Below are 17,571 nucleotides of genomic sequence, written 5' to 3' on the forward strand. Positions count from 1 at the left end.
TTGGTCAAGATGTATTATTCTTTTGTATGTATTGTTGACTTTAATGGGTAAAAATTTTTTAGAATTTTTCCATCTATATTCATGAGGGATGTTGGTCTGAAGTTTTCTTTTCTTACAATACTTTTGTATGGTTTGCTGTCAGAGTAAAACTGGCCTCAGAATGAGTTAGAAAGTATTCATTCCTCTGTGATTTTCTGAGTTTTATAGATTTGGTACTATTTCTTCCTTAAATATTTGCAGAATTCAATAGTGAAGCTATCTGAGCCTGGAAATTTCTTTGTGAGAAACTACAAATTCAACTTTTGTAAGAGTTCTAGGGTTTTTTCAAGTTACCTATTTTTTCTTGATTGAGCTTTAGTCGTTTGTCTCTTTCAAGGAATTTGACCATTTAAGCTGTCTATTGATACAAGTGGTTTTTGATAGTCCCTTATTTTTCTTTTAGTAGCTATAGAATATGTAGTGCTGTCACCTGACGTCACTTATCATTCCTGATGTTAGCAATATGTATCCTCTTCTCATCTTTTCCTGATCAGTCTGGTTAGAGATTTACCAATTTCATTGATATTCTCAGAGAATCAGCTTCGGTTTCACTGATTTTTCCCTATTGATTTCCTGTTTTGCTATTTCATTAGCTTCTGATCTAATATTTTTCATTTCCTTATTTATGCTTTCTTCTTTTTCTATTTTCTTAAAGTGGAAGCTGAGGGTAATACCTTTCTTCCTTACTAATATAGGCATTTAGTGCTATAAAATTCCCTGTAAGTACTGCATGGTATCCTACAATCGTTGATGTGTTTCCATTTTTATTCAGTTCACCATAATTTTTAAGCTCCCCTTTGATTTCTTCTTTAATCCAGCATTAAAGAAGTCTATAATTTCGTTTCCAAACACTTAACGGATTTTCCAGAGATATTTCTGTCACTGAATTCTAATTTAATTCCATTGTGGCCAGTGAACATATTTTGTATATCGAGACTCATTTTATGTCCCAGAATATGGTCTGCCCTGGTAAATGTTCCACGTGCACTTGCAAACAACGTATATCCTGCTGTCTGTGGGTGGAGTGTTCTATAAATATCTACTAGGTTAATTTGGTTAACAGTATCCATACTTCTCTATCCTTACTGATTTTCTGCCTACTTGTTCTATCAATCATCGAGAGAGGGGTATTAACATTACCGACTATAATTAGAGATTTGTCTATGTCTCCTTACACCTCTATTTTTAAATTTTGTTATTAGCTGCATGACTATTTAGGATTATTATGTTTGGTTGATGTACTGGCTCCTTCAAATTATAAAATAACCTTATTTATCCTTGGTAAATACTCTTTGCTCTAAAATTTTCTGATAACATAGCCACTGCAGCTTCCTTTTTGACTAGTTTTAGGACAGTGTATTGTTTTCCATTTTTCTTCTGTAGGATAAGTTGGCAGTGATTACCTGTAGGAAGCAAAAATACAGATGGGGAGAGAAGTGAAAGGTGAACTCACACTTCATTGCTTGGAAAAAGTATTGCAGGTTTTACCATAAGGCCTTTAATGGAAGTGTTGGTTGATTTTTGTTCCTTTCTGTCTTAGGATAAACTAAATTTTATTGCCTAGCAGAATATAAGACCCATAAAAACTGTTCAAAATGAACAGTTATATGTGTAAGTTATGAGGATAGTCTATTCATTTACTGCGCAATCCTTTCTGAAGACTTATAAAATTAATTTTAAGAAAATCGTGGCATTCTGGATATTACAGACATCCAGACACACTCTACCATCAGTAACTGTCGTCCCATGATTAATAGCGGGAAAGAGGAGGAAGATAAATAAAGCAGTACCTTAAATTTTAAAATATGTCGAATCAGTATTTTCTTTCCCTTAACCAACTGTATTAACAAGTAAAAAACCTGAGAGAGACTTGGGGCAAAGACTGGAAAAAGTAACTTGGATGAATTACGTAAACACACAGCTAATACATCAACACACTTATAGCTCTCTAAAATACATTTTTATGTGGTGATTTTTACTAGCGGTTTTTATTCGGAAATATTTCCTATAACATACAACTTACCGTTTTTTAAACATCTTTATTGGAGTATAACTGCTTTACAATGGTGTGTTACTTTCTGTTGTATAACAAAGTGAATCACCTATACGTATACATATATCCCGATATTCCCTCCCTCTTACGTCTCCCTCCCACCCTCCCATCCCACCCTCCCTCTCCCCCCCCTCTAGGTGGTCACAAAGCACCGAGCTGATCTCCCTGTGCTATGTGGCTGCTTCCCACTAGCTATCTATTTTACGTTTGGTAGTGTATATATGTCAGTGCCACTCCCTCACTTCGTCCCAGCTTACCCTTCCCCCTCCCCGTGTCCTCAAGTCCACTCTCTGCGTCTGCATTCCTGTCCTGCTGCTAGGTTCGTCAGAACTTTTTTTTTTTTTTAGATTCCATATATATGTGTTAGCCTATGGTATTTGTTTTAATCTTTCTGACTTGCTTCACTCTGTATGACAGACTCTAGGGGTCCATTCACCTCACTACAAATAACTCAATTTCGTTTCCTTTTATGGCTGAATAATATTCCATTGTATATATGTGCCACATCCTCTTTACCCATTCATCTATTGATGGACACTAAGGTTGCTTCCATGTCCTGGCTATTGTAAATAGTGCTGCAATGAACATTGTGGTTGGTACATGTCTCTTTTTGAATTATGGTTTTCTCAGGGTATACGCCTAGTAGTGGGATTGCTGGGTCATATGGTAGTTCTATTTTCAGTTGTTGTTTTTTTTTTTTTTGCGGTACGCGGGCCTCTCACTGCTGTGGCCTCTCCCGTTGCGGAGCACAGGCTACAGACGTGCAGGCTCAGCGGCCATGGCTCACGCGCCCAGCCGCTCTGCGGCATGTGGGATCTTCCCAGACCAGGGCACGAACCCGTGTCCCCTGCATCAGCAGGCAGACTCTCAACCACTGCGCCACCAGGGAATCCCTATTTTTAGTTTTTTAAGGAAGCTCCACACTGTTCTCCATAGTGGTTGTATCAAATTACATTCCCACCAACAGTGCAAGAGGGTTCCCTTTTCTCCACACCCTCTCTACCATTTATGGTTTGTAGATTTTTGGATGATGGCCATTCTGAATGGTGTGAGGTGATATCTCATTGTAGTTTTGATTTGCATTTCTCTAATGATTAGTGATGTTGAGCATTCTTTCATGTGTTTGTTGGCAGTCCGTATATCTTCTTTGGAGAAATGTCTCTTTAGGTCTTCTGCCCATTTTTGGATTGGGTTGTTTGTTTTTTGTTATTGAGCTGCATGAGCTGCTTGTATATTTTGGAGATTAATCCTTTGTCAGTTGCTTCATTTGCAAATATTTTCTCCCGTTCTGAGGGTTGTCTTTTCATCTTGCTTCTGGTTTCCTTTGCTATGCGAAAGCTTTTAAGTTTCATTAGGTCCCATTTGTTTATTTTTGTTTTAATTTCCATTTCTCTAGGAGGTGGGTCAAAAAGGATCTTGCTGTGACTTATGTCATAGAGTGTTCTGCCTATGTTTTCCTCTAAGAGTTTTATAGTGTCCGGTCTTACATTTAGGTCTTTAATCTATTTTGAGTTTATTTTTGTATATGGTGTTAGGGAGTGTTCTAATTTCATTCTTTTACATGTAGCTGTCCAGTTTTCCCAGCACCACTTATTGAAGAGGCTGTCTTCTCTCCATTGTATATTCTTGCCTCCTTTATCAAAGATAAGGTGACCATATGTGCATGGGTTTATCTCTGGGCTTTCTATCCTGTTCCATTGATCTATCTTTCTGTTTTTGTGCCAGTACCATACTGTCTTGATTAGGGTAGGTTTGTAGTATAGTCTGAAGTCAGGAAGCCTGATTCCTCCAGCTCAGTTTTTCTTTCTCAAGATTGCTTTGGCTATTCAGGGTCTTTTGTATTTCCATACCAATAGTGAAATATTTTGTTCTAGTTCTGTGAAAAATGCCACTGGTAGTTTGATAGAGAATGCATTGAATCTGTAGACTGCTTTAGGTTATAGTCATTTTCACAATGTTGTTTCTTCCAATCTAAGAACACAGTATATCTCTCCATCTGTTGGTATCATCTTTAATTTCTTTCACCAGTGTCTTATAGTTTTCTGCATTCAGGTCTTTTTTCTCCTTAGGTAGGTTTATTCCTAGGTATTTTATTCTTTTTGTTGCAGTGGTAAAGGGGAGTGTTTCCTTAATTTCCCTTTCAGATTTTTCATCATTAGTTTATAGGAATGCAAGAGATTTCTGTGCATTAATTTTGTATCCTGCTACTTTACCAAATTCATTGATTAGCTCTAGTAGTTTTCTGGTAGCATCTTTAGGACCCTATATATATAGTGTCATGTCATCTGCAAACAGTGACAGCTTTACTTCTTTTCTGATTTGGATTCCTTTTATTTCTTTTTCTTCTCTGATTGCTGTGGCTAAAACTTCCAAAACTGTGTTGAAAAATAGAGGTGAGAGTGGGCATCCTGGACTTGTTCCTGATTTTAGAGGAAATGGTTTCAATTTCTCACTATTGAGAATGATGTTGGCTGTGGGTTTGTCATATATGGCCTTTATTATGTTGAGGTAAGTTCCTTCTATGCCTACTTTCCAGAGAATTTTTTATCATAAATGGGTGTTGAATTTTGTTAAAAGCTTTTGCTGCATCCATTGAGATGATCATATGGTTTTTATCCTTCAACTTGTTAATATGGTGTATCACATTGATTGATTTGCATATATTGAAGAATCTTTGCATTCCTGTGATAAATCCCCCTTGATCATGGTGTATGATCTTTTTAATGTGCTGTTGGATTCTGTTTGCTAGTATTTTGTTGAGGATTTTTGCATCTATGTTCATCAGTGTTATTGGTGTGTAGTTTTCTTTTTTTGTGACATCTTTGTCTGGTTTTGGTATCAGCATCATGGTGGCCTGAGAGAATGAGTTTGGGAGTGTTCCTCCCTCTGCTATATTTTGGAAGAGTTTGAGAAGAATAGGTGTTAGCTCTTCTCTAAATGTTTGACAGAATTCGCCTTTGAAGCCATCTGGTCCTGGGCTTTTGTTTGCTGGAAGATTTTTTTTTTTTTTTTCAATTGCAGTGCTTGTGATTGGTCTGTTCATATTTTCTATTTCTTCCTGATTCAGTCTTGGCAGGTTGCGCATTTCTAAGAATTTGTCCGTTTCTTCCAGGTTGTCCATTTTCCCGTGTCCCCTGCATCGGCAGGCGGAATCTCAACCACTGCGCCACCAGGGAAGCCCTGTTGGACAATTTTTAATCACAGTTTCAATGTCAGTGCTTGTGATTGGTCTGTTTATATTTTCTATTTCTTCTGGTTCAGTCTCGGAAGGTTGTGCTTTTCTAAGAATTTGTCCATTTCTTCCAGGTTGTCCATTTTATTGGCATATAGTTGCTTGTACTAATCCCTCGTGATTCTTTGTACTTCTGCAGTGTCAGCTGTCATTTCTCCTTTTTCATTTCTAATTCTGTTGATTTGAGTCTCTTCCCTTTTTTTTTCCTTGATGAGTCTGGCTACTGGTTTATCAATTTTGTTTATCTTCTCAAAGAACCAGCTTTTAGTTTTACTGAAATTTGCTATTGTTTCCTTCATTTCTTTTTCATTTATATGTGATTTGATCTTTATGATTTATTTCCTTCTGCTAACTTTGGGGTTTTTTTGTTCTTCTTTCTCCAATTGCCGTAAGTGTAAGGTTAGTTTGTTTATTTGAGATGTTTCTTGTTTCTTGAGGTAGGATTGTATTGCTATAAACTCCCCTCTTAGAACTGCTGATAGCCTTTAAATTTTCTTCTTAAATTTACCAAGGCTTGATTTGTGACCCAAGATATGATCTATCCTGGAGAATGTTCCATGAGCACTTGAGAAGAAAGTGTATTCTGTTGTTTTTGAATGGAATGTCCTATAAATATCAATTAAGTCCACCTTGTTTAATGTATCATTTAAAGCTTGTGTTTCCTTATTTATTTTCATTTTGGATAATCTGTCCATTGGTAAAGTGGGGTGTTAAAGTCCCCTACTATGATTTTGTTAGTGTTGATTTCCCCTTTTATGGCTCTTAGCATTTGCCTTATGTATTGAGGTGCTCCTATGTTGGGTGCATAAATATTTACAATTGTTATATCTTCTTCTTGGATTGATCCCTTGACATTATGTAGCGTCCTTAGTGTTTTGTAAGAGTCTTTATTTTAAAGTCTATTTTGTCTGATATGAGAATTGCTACTCCAGCTTTCTTTTGATTTCCATTTGCATGGGATATCCTTTTCCACCCCCTCACTTTCAGTCTTTCTGTGTCCCTAGGTCTGAAATGGGTCTCTTGTAGACAGCATATATGTGGGTCTTGCTTTTGTATCCAGTCAGCTAATCTATGTCTTTTGGTTCGAGCATTTAATCCATTTATATTTAAGGTATTTATAGATATGTATGTTCCTATTGTCATTTTCTTAATTGTTGTGGGTTTGTTATTGTGGGTCTTTTCCTTCTCTTGTGTTTCCTGTCTAGAGAAGTTCCTTTAGCACTTGCTGTAAAGCTGGTTTGGTGGTGCTGAATTCTCTTCGCTTTTGCTTGTCTGTAAAGGTTTTAATTTCTCTGTTGAATCTGAATGAGATCCTTGCTGGGTAATCTTGGTTGTAGGTTTTTCCCTTTCATCACTTTAAATGTGTCCTGTCACTCCCTTCTGGCTTGCAGAATTTCTGCTGAAAGATCAGCTGTTAACCTTATGGGGATTCCCTTGTATGTTATTTGTTGCTTTACCCTTGCTGCTTTTAATATTTTTCCTTTGTATTTAATTTTTGATAGTTTGATTAATATGTGTCTTGGCATATTTCTCCTTGGATTTATCCTGTATGGGACTCTCTGCGCTTCCTGGACTTGACTATTTTCTTTCCCATATTAGGGAAGTGTTCAACTATAATCTGTTCAAATATTTTCTCAGTCCCTTTCTTTTTCTCTTCTTCTTCTGGGACCCCTATAATTCAAATGTTGGTGCATTCAATGTTGTCCCAGAGGTCTCTGAGACTGCCCTCAATTCTTTTCATTCTTTTTCCTTTATTCTGCTCTGCAGTACCTATTCCACTATTTTATCTGGCAGGTCACTTATCCGTTCTTCTGCCTCAGTTATTCTGCTATTGATTCCTTCTAGAGAATTTTTAAGTTCATTTATTGTGTTGTTCATCATTGTTTGTTTGCTCTTTCGTTCTTCTAGGTCCTCATTAAATGTTCCTTGTATTTTCTCCATTCTCTTTCCAAGATTTTGGATCATCTTCACTATCATCACTCTGAATTCTTTTTCAGGTAGACTGCCTGTTTCCTCTTCATTTCTTTGGTCTGGTGGGTTTTTACCTTGCTCCTTCATCTGCGGTGTGTTTCTCTGTCTTCTCATTTTGCTTAACTTACTGTGTTTGTGATCTCCATTTCCAGGCTGCAGGTTCGTAGTTTCCATTGTTTTTGGTGTCTGCTTCCAGTGGGTTCAGTGGTTGTGTAGGCTTCCTGGTAGAGGGGACTGGTGCCTGTGTTCTGGTGGGTGGGGCTGGATCTTGTTTTTGTGGTGGGCAGGGCCACGTCCGATGGTGTGTTTTGAGGTATCTGTGAACTTATTATGATTTTAGGCAGCCTCTCTGCTAATGTGTGGTGTTGTGTTCCTGTCTTGCTAGTTGTTTGGCATGGGGCATCCAGCACTGGAGCTTGCTGGCTGTTGGGTGGAGCTGGGTCTTAGTGTTGAGATGGAGAACTTTGGGAGAGCTTTCACTGTTTGATATTATGTGGGGCCGGGAGGTCTCTGGTGGTCCAACATCCTGTGTTCAGCTCTCCCACCTCAGAGGGACACCAGGCCAGAGCACCAAGACCCTGTCAGCCACACGTCTTTTGGGAAGTCTGAAGTCTTCAGTAGGTGTTCAGCATTCAGCAGGTGTGCTGTAGGAGTTGTTCCACATGTAGATGTATTTTTGATGTATTTGTGGTGAGGAAGGTGATCTCCACGTCTTAGTTCTCTGCCATCTTGAAGGTACACCTACTGTGATAATGGGCTGATAACGCGGTTTCTCCAATTCCAAGAGAGAGAGGCATACTGTACGGTACTGTAATTCTTTGAGAGTGACAAATAGGTGGTGGTGACGGCAGTTCCTGCAGTCACTGTGAGCTGCGGGTGGCTCCGAGGGCAGCAAGGGCATCTTTGGATGTGTGCCTCACGCGGTGGTGGCCCTTTGGATACAGCCCAGCTGTGCAGTGGCCTAGACCTCGGTGTGGCTGAGGGCTCTGTGCGAGCCTTTACTATTTTCAAGTGTGCACTTCAGTGATGGTTGTGTAACCATCACCACTATCTAATTCCAGAACATTTCCATTCCCTCAAAAAGGAACCCTGTACCTATAAGCAGTTAGTTCCAATTTCCCCTTCCAACAACCGTCTGGCAACCACTAATCTACTAATATGGACATTTCATATAAGCAGAATCACTCAGTATGCAGCCTTGTGTCCATCTTCTTTCACTTACAATAATATTTTCAAGTATATGGTTAACTTCATCATAATCATCATTGAAAGATATCTTACTTGAATATAATAAAATCATTTGCTCAGTGTGGTAATAATTACATGGGATAATTAGAAGAGATCCAGCCTACGATTTGGAAGACTGTAGCTTTAGTGCTGATCTCTTCCTACTTTAACTTCTGAGGACTTCAGCCTCCTCTGCTATACAAAAGGGATATTAGATGAGATGACATCAAAGGTCTCTCATTTTCATTCCTGTTACTCCAGGAATCTCAAAGACACACAGACACACACTGCTTGTCTTCTTGGAAAAAAATAATTGTTACAAAATTAATTACCTAGGTTTGAAAACTTTAGTTCCTAACTTGATCTGGAGACAGAAAATCTGAGACAGCTGCTATCAATAACACTTTGACCAGATTATATATTCAGGAAGTTAACACCAGCTTCTTAATCAGTTGAGAAATAAAACAAAAGACAGCCTGAGCTATTTGTATCAGTGTGGCTTTCCCTCCAGTTCTGAAAAGGGATAGTGTAATCAATGATTTCCATCGTGACTTCCTCCCTGATTAAGAAAAAAAGCTCCATGCTTAAAAAGAACTATTAGAAATTTGCATATTTGCACTATGCGTTTATACTTTTACCTTCCTATCTCATTCACTCCACATCTCTAGTATCTAGAACACTATCAGGTACAGGCTTGGCTCTTCATATTGAATATTTGTTGAATGGATGGTAGATGGATGGATGGATGGAAGCTGTATAATGAAAGGCTGATCCAAACAGTAAGGATGAAAAATACATGTTGACTTTTCTTCTCCGTTTCTTCTTACAATGGGTAGAATAAATAAAAAATGTTAAACACTAAAGGGACAGTGATTCAGAACTAGAAATAAGTTTGTTTTATTAATTTTTATACAACACTAGATACAGTATATTTAATAAGCTGCTTTGTCGCAGAAATTAATCAGCACCAGCTTATGGTTTAAATTACACAGAACCATGGTGTTAATGAAAATATGTGCATATTCTTTTTGGCTGTCTTAAAAATAAACACAAACAAAAATGTAAGTAAATGTCACCTACTTCATTTTTACCACTCCTTGGAAGGAGATGAAGTGATTGTCATATGTTTTTTAAGTTTATGCTTAGCAAATATATACTATATATATATATGTATGTTTTTGTCGAAGACGAACGGTGCAAGACTCTGGAAAGCTACACACTATTGAGCTGAGTTAATGCCCTTAGATTAACCGAGACTGTTCCTGAGTCGGTATTCAAGTCTGGGGAGGAGAGGTGGGTGGCATTCAGGTCCTTCTCTCTGATGCTCTTTCTCAGCTACAAGTCAACGCTCATCTCTTCCTCCACTCTCCCCTTTCTTCTCCTTTCCTATAACCTCCCATTGCCATCCTCCCATCACTCCATTTCCTTCCTTCCCACTCCCACCAGAACCTAAAGGATGACAGTTACCAATGAAGGTGGAAAGAACCGTGACCATCATTTACTTCTATTCCCCCATCAGTCAAAGCCCAATCATGAGAAGGAGATGACGGTCATGATGAATACTGCCCAGCACCTACACTTGCCTGAATTAATGTTTTCATGATCGAGAATGTTTTAAATATTCTTCTAGTATTTCTAGTTGCTATAAAAATCAAAGCAGTCTCTCTTTGTGCTAACATTTGCAATTACATTTAAATATCATTGTCATGGCAGGAATGTAAAATAAAATCTACCATGCTGATCAGGTTCTACATAGTTGCCATGGTTCTGGGTTTCCAGTTTTAAATAGTTAATATAGTTCTATAGTTCTAATATATTCCTCATTCCTTGAACTTTTACTTTCCCTCCTAGGATATAGCCCTTTAGGTAAACAACTCTGCATTTCTTTATTCGGTATCCCACCTTTCCACGTTGCGGAAGCCAGTGGATCAGAAGGGATTTGAACTGATACAGAGAATGGGTTTTACATCTTTTGGTTAAACACCAGAAACTACTTGTGTCATACAGAAGACCTGTGTATCACAGCAGTCCAGAGCCTACTTGTGATATCTAAGGTAAGGAGCCTCCCGACTCCACAAAGATGTTGGAATTTAATAAGAATGTCTAAATCTTATTCCAACCTCTTTTTGTAAATATTTCTATTAACCAAAATCGTGATAAATGAGCACAAATAAAGCAAGATTGTCATGTTTTATAACCAGAAACGGGGCTGAGTTTCTTCAGTCACTTTTAGTTTCTCTCAGAGTATTTTTATAATAAAACCTGCACCAAAACTTTGGTCCACTTAAAAACTCCATTTTGATCCTGAAGTGACCCTGGCGCTCATATAGCAAGTCACATGTGGCATAACCATATTTTTCAGGGATTATGAAAAGAGGAACATTTTGAGTAAATGGTTTAGAAATTAATTTTTAATTTTCTGTAATTAAACCTTGATTTCAGAAGGGAGTCCTTGCAAGGCTGCAACATGCATCACTGCTACAAAATGTTTCACTCAGCAGCCATTATAAATTAATAAGGTACCTTTTCATTAGAGAATCAGGTTAACATGGCATTTCTACAAATATTAAATATTTAAGGGCTCAAAATTGTATCAAAATCCTTTCTGAGAAGATAGGCTTTCAAGAGCTCTGTTTTCAGTATTACTTTTCTTTGTTCATCAGAACAGTTCATTGGGACACTTTTGAGAAAGTCATATTTTTCTTCCATATGTTAATCATCATTCATATATGCTTTTTATTCCAAATGTCCTTGAGAAATGCCTGTCAGTACTATAAACATGAATGAAGAGAAAGTCTCATGTTACTTCAAATTTCTCATGACCCTGTAAAGCTGGGGAAACCCAGTCATTTGGTTTGGAATGGTGCACCATTCTTATTAGAAAAGGAGATCTGTCTTGTGAGTAGTGATGGGTAGACCTCTGAAGGACAGGTAGCCCCTGAATTCTTACCTGAACTAGAGCTTTGCAGATGAGTTTCCATCTGCCAGATTCTTCCATCTAAAGCCTTCCTTTTTCACCACAGAGAATTCTCCTTTTTATCCACAGCCTCTCAGCTTTCACATTTGAAAGGGCTCCAAAGGGACAAAGCAGCCCTTTGCAGTTCAACCTTGATTTAATGAACTGGCAGGGTGAGCTTCCCTCAGATGGAAATAGTAGAAGCACCTGCAATACAGATTTCAGAATGGACTCACTTGAGGTACTGGGAGCAAAAACATCCAAGGACCATGAAATTCGTGTTGACTGAAATATGGAGTGAGGTCTCCAGAATAATCAAATCTTGTGCCATATAATACTTGGGGTTTTATTTTGGAAGGTATTGAGATGCAAACATTTTATCTCTTCCTATAAGTAACATTCATTTATCAATCTTCCTGGAACTATTTAACTGTGTTTCTTCTTTACTAGATAGAATCCTTCAAACACTATGATAAAAAAAAAAAAATGTACCAGTCAGTCATGACACCCTGTTTTCTATTGAGCCATGTGCACAAATCCTGGAAATAAATAGGTAAGAAATCCCAAGTGGGCACCTGTAGGGCCAGTTACATTTAGAGTTTCCTGGAGCACATATAATTGTGAGATTTGCCCTTCTTACAGTCCTTTGTTTGCCATTTTCCTTGTCTTTGAACCAAAACACAGCTCTTGCCAGGCTTTGAACGTTGAGGAGGCCCTCTCCTCCAGTTGGTGAAGGTCACAGGTTCACCGCCGATCCACTCCCAGTGGCCAGCATGCACTTGGTCATTCAAACCTAATGTGAACCAAAGAAGTGTGCCATAGGATTTTATTACATTTACAATTGGATATCATAATCAACCTGTTATTCAAAGTTAAGTAATCACATACAAATGTAGGCCTACGTTCTAAAACAAGGACTAGGACCTGGGAATCCTATAAGACACAAGTGAGAACACAAGGCTTTGGGGTCAGGCAGATTGGAATCCAAATCCTAGCTCCACCACTTGCTAGTTGAACATCTTTGGGCAGGTTATTTAACCTCTCTGAGTTCTCTGAATTTTAGTTTTCTCATCTCAGAAGTGTATATCTAAATATATCTAAGCCTGTCTTGAGGATTAAAACAGATAATGCATATAAAGCTCATGACATATAAGTGTTTAATAAATGGCAATTATTATTCATAGTATCCTACAGGCAGAACTCCTATCACACTCTTGTCTATTCTTCCTCACGATTTAAATGTCTCGGTTTTCATATTTGAAAGTAGCTTACTAAGTATTATTTTTAGTCTGGAGCTTAAGGTTTTTTCAATCTGCTACAGTTCTAATAAAAAGCAGCTTTTCTCAACTTGTCTCTCTACTCCCACTGGCAGTTTTTTGAAAATTACACTTCAGTGTTGTAAAGCTCTTGTAACTTTTCTTAAAGAAGGATTCCTCCTCCTGTCTTTCAGAACAGAAATAAAAATAATAGCATGAGAAAAGAATCCTCTGCTATAGGATGGCCTGGCAGCTCCCAAACCAAATTTGACTATGAAAACAGTCTTTGTTACATAGCATGCAACCCTCTCCCCACTGGTTCTCATTCTATATTTGGGGGTAGAATAAAATGAAGTATTTTTGGTTGGGAATGACTGTTTCTTTGAATTATTGATCAGGTGATGCTATGCCCAAGAACTTTGGAGGGATAGAGCCTTAACATCAGTCGTTGTGGACATAGAGAAAATTTATCTTCCAGCCTTAATTTAATACTCTCAGATGATTTCAGAATTAGACACTCACTGAGTATTACAGAGATTTGGAGAAGCCAAGAGTGCATTTATTATAATTCCCTGAAATACAATACCTTTAAGGAGAGATGGTAAGAATAGTGACTTCAGTGCACCCTGAGAATTCTATTTCTAAACTGGCCTGAAAAGATTTGTATTACTGTTAAAATTGTAGAAAATATTAAAACTTCAGAAAACAAAGGATAAAATTAAGATCATCTATAATTCTTAACTGGAGATACGAAAAAAATTTCTAACTTTTTGGCTTCTTTTTATGTCTATACATATAAGTATATATGTATATCACACATATATACACTTCTTTTTTATTCTAAATTATTTCATGCTTCATACGGCTGTAGACAGTGCTTTTTCACTTAGCACCTTGCCACAAATGCAGTGCATTACATATTTTATATACAATATGCATTCAACATTGAATGAATTCATAAACATAAGGCATTTTGTCATGTCTTTAATATTTGATGCCTTACAAAAGCATTAAATATTAAAGATTCTTTCATATGGCTATACTATAATTTATTTCACCATCCCCTATTTACAACTGTTTCTAATTTTTTACTTTTAGAAATAACATTTTAAAAATTCTCTTACTTATAAATTGAATCACATTCCACATTATTTCTTGGAACTAGATGCCTATAAATGAAAGTATTATGTAATTAAGATGAGTTTTAAAAGACAGACTGTCCAACTGTCTAACCATTGCTTATTATTGTAAACCACAATTATTTGGTCTATGGAAGGGAGACGTTCTCTTCGCGTTCTTGCCTTCCCCCTCAGGGCAGCGCGGATACTTGCCTATCCAAAAGGGCTTTCTTCCACTGATGTCCCAAAGCCATTGCATATGCTGCCTGGAGAGGACAGTTACAAGGCTGCCCAGGTGACTAGGTGCAAACACACGAAAATGAGAGTGTCAGTGACAAGGAGTTCAACATTTCTGCTGATGTGAAATGCATAATGGAAATCAAAGATAGTTTAAAATAGAAAAAAAGCTATGTATGTAGAAAGAACTTTCCAAGATTTTAATACTCTATTTTTTATATTAATGAGTATCTGCAGGGTGGGGTAGGTGACAGCAAAGAAAGCGATATCGTATTATAATATCTGGGCTTTAAAGCACAAATTCAATGGGTTTTAAACATCTTTTGAGAAAACCAGCAACTGCTTACTTATATAGTTTAATTGCTTAATGCCAAAAAATGACTCTTCTCATGGGAAGTTTATCTCTAAATGGCATAAATATGGCAATTTCCCAGTTAATCTGGCCAGTAAGGTAACCCAAACTATTCAGAAAAAATTACTTGAAGCCGACATTTTGAGCTTTGCATGCTTAGTCAAATACCCCAATATTTGTGACTCTTTCATCCCACCCAGAGAAACAGGCTCAGCCTCACTGTCAAACCTTCGTATGTTGTGCAGAAGTTAAAGCACCTGTTCTTACAAATATATATAAACATTTCCCCAAAATATAATTCTATTTTTAATAAGTTTAAGGTACACAGCATAATGACTTGACTTACATATATAGTGAACTTTGATTACCACGATATGTTTAGTTAACACCCATCATTTGATACAGTTACAAAAAAAAAAAGAAAAGAAAAGAAAAAAATTCTTTTCTCCTTGTGATGAGAACTCTTGGAATTTACTCTCTAAACAACTTTCAAATCTACCACACAGCAGTGTTAACAATAGGCATCATGTTATACATTACATCCCCTGTATTTACTTATAACTGGAAGTTTATGTCTTTTGATTACCTTCATCTAACTCTCCCACCTCACATCCCTCACCTCTGGTAACCACAAATCTGATCTCTTTTTCTATGACTTTTTGTTTTTAGATTCCACATGTAAGTGAGATCATATAGTATTTATTTGTCTTTCCCTGTCTGACTTATTTCACTTAGCATAATGCCCTCAAGGTCTACTCGTGTTGTCCCAATTGGCAGGATTTCCTTATTTTTATGGCTGAATAATATTCCTGCCTCTGTGTGTGTGTGTGTGTGTGTGTGTGTGTGTGTGTGTGTGCGCGCGCGCGCACGCGCGCGCACGCGTACCACAATTTCTTTATCTGTTCGTCTGTTGATGGACACCTGGGTCATTTCCATGTCTTGGCTATTGTAAAAAATGCTGTTATGAACATGGGGGTGCAGATACATCTTCAACATAGTATTTTCATTCCCTTCAGACATATTCCCAGAAGAGGAAATGCTGGGTCATATGGTAGTTCAATTTTTAACTTTTGAGGGGCCTCAATACTGTTTTCCATGGTGGCTGCACCATTTTACAATCCTACCAACAGTTTACAAAGGTTTCCTTTTCTCCACACCCTTGCCAGTGTTTGTTATCTCTTGTCTTTTTGATGACAGACACTCTTAACAGGCATAAGAATTCCTTATGAATTATTTTCGCAGCTAGCTGAATTATTCCTATAAGCAATATTTGATTCTATCTAATTCCCCAACAGTGTTCATTAAAAGCTCTTTAAAATGCTTTAAGTAAAAAGCCAATAAATAATTATTTTTTTTCTTTTCTTCTTTTTCTAATACAGAAAGTTTCAAAAAAAAAAAAAAAAAAAGAAACAAACAAAATCACCTTGATCTTCTTGCCCGGTTAATAGCTACCGATATTTTAAAAAGCAGGAAACATCATTAGTAATACAATAATAATAATAATAACAATAATAATTGTCACAAGTTTAGACTGTTGAATTCTTTTTCATTTTGCCTATACCTTTCCAAACTTTAGATTCATTTCTCTGCTTTTCCAGATCATGTAGAGTGAACATAATCTAACCTGTCTCTTAATGATTTTTTTTCCTACTAATACAGTAGTTTAGTTTTGTATGATGCAGTGATGACTTCAGGGCCTTCTGAGATATGTAGGCTCTTTCCCACTTTTCTGAATGTCCTTGGGCTGCAGGATTTGGGTTGTGTGACTTGGTTCTGACTTTACTACTTACTGTCAGCTCCTATCTGACAGTTACAGCAGATATGATAGCCAATTTTTCTCCCCTCTCTCTCACATCCAATATGGTAATTCTGAGCTGCTACAGGTTTAGAACATGGAATATGAAATGTGTATAAAATATAGACTGAGGGAGGGCTTGAGGGGCTGCTTCAGTCAATGTGGTGTATTAGACAGAACATGGGACACCTGGATTGCACTTTCTGCTCTGTCCCCAATTTCCTTATGGATGTAACTTCCGCCTCAATGTCTTCATCAGGAAGGAACAGGTTTTATTCAAGGATATTTAACATCTCCTCCTGCTTTAAGATCCTTGAAACTATCTTTAAAAGATACTTTGTAAAATCCATTTTAGCTGGTCAAGTACAAGTTTGATTTCCTTTTTGATGCTATGAGAGGCAAAGAGTCCCAAAAGAGCAAGAGGGGAAAGCAGCTGTGTTTAGGCTACGTAAAATGTTAGACCATAGTTATTTACAAAAAAAAATATTTGGGCATTTATATGTTGATTATTTTATAAAAATACCATTCATTTTCTTTTATACCCATATACAAATAAAATAGAGAGTATTAACTATATAGATATGTATATATTATAGATATAAAAATAAAATATAGAGACACACACAAATAAAAATCTTTTGACAGCTCTGAAAGTTGAAGGCATTCAAAGTGTATTCTTAAAAACAGAAAGCTTAGTTTTTTCAGCTACAGAAATAAACATCTACTTCTTTGAAACTTTTTGATTAAATATAGATGTATTTTAGACTAAATCTTTAAGGATAGGTCAGCAGGGGTTCCAGACACTCCTGTGGGAAAGCAAAATGGTTTCATAGATAATGATCTATAATAATAGAATTACCAAATGTACAATGACTGCCTAAGGAAATGAGCAGATGAGATTACAGTATGTAAATTGAAGAAATACCTAATCTAGGAGTCTGGCTCCTCTGGGCTAGAAAAATAATAAAACACCAATGGGGAGCAAAGGAGATTGGAGATAAAGATTGGGTTGAGTTAGCAATCTGATTAAGGACAAAGGATAGAGTAAATTTTGCTGTTCTTCTTGAAACACGGGTGCTGTAAATGACCATATGTAAAGGACCATCAGGTAGCAAGGGAGCCTGAGGAAACAAAAACTAGAATTGAAAAATGGTCCCTGAGACCAAACAAAAACACTCTAGATGCATATTAATTCTAATTATAGAATCTAAAACCATCTCCTAAAAATATTCATGAGAAGGTAAATAGCCAGGTTATAAAATGTTGAAACTATTAACTTTACATCACAGAAGGAATCGATAATTCCCAGAGGAATATTTATTTTTCAAGGGAAAG

General features: G+C 37.0%; 1 protein-coding gene across 1 annotated transcript in view; it reads right to left on the reverse strand.

Moving 5' to 3' along the window:
* Positions 1-12,071: 12,071 nt before the first annotated feature.
* FREM1 (FRAS1 related extracellular matrix 1) overlaps positions 12,072-17,571 on the reverse strand; it is a 154,427-nt gene continuing 148,927 nt past the window's right edge. Inside the window, exons 35-36 of the mRNA XM_007465647.1 lie at positions 14,066-14,151; positions 12,072-12,271 (exon numbers count right to left, since the gene is read on the reverse strand). Of these exons, the coding sequence (XP_007465709.1) occupies positions 12,072-12,271; positions 14,066-14,151 (286 nt within the window). The remainder of the gene's footprint in view (positions 12,272-14,065; positions 14,152-17,571) is intronic.

The sequence above is a fragment of the Lipotes vexillifer genome, unplaced genomic scaffold (genome assembly GCF_000442215.2).
Source record: "Lipotes vexillifer unplaced genomic scaffold, Lipotes_vexillifer_v1.1 scaffold31, whole genome shotgun sequence".
Lineage (NCBI taxonomy): Eukaryota > Metazoa > Chordata > Mammalia > Artiodactyla > Lipotidae > Lipotes > Lipotes vexillifer.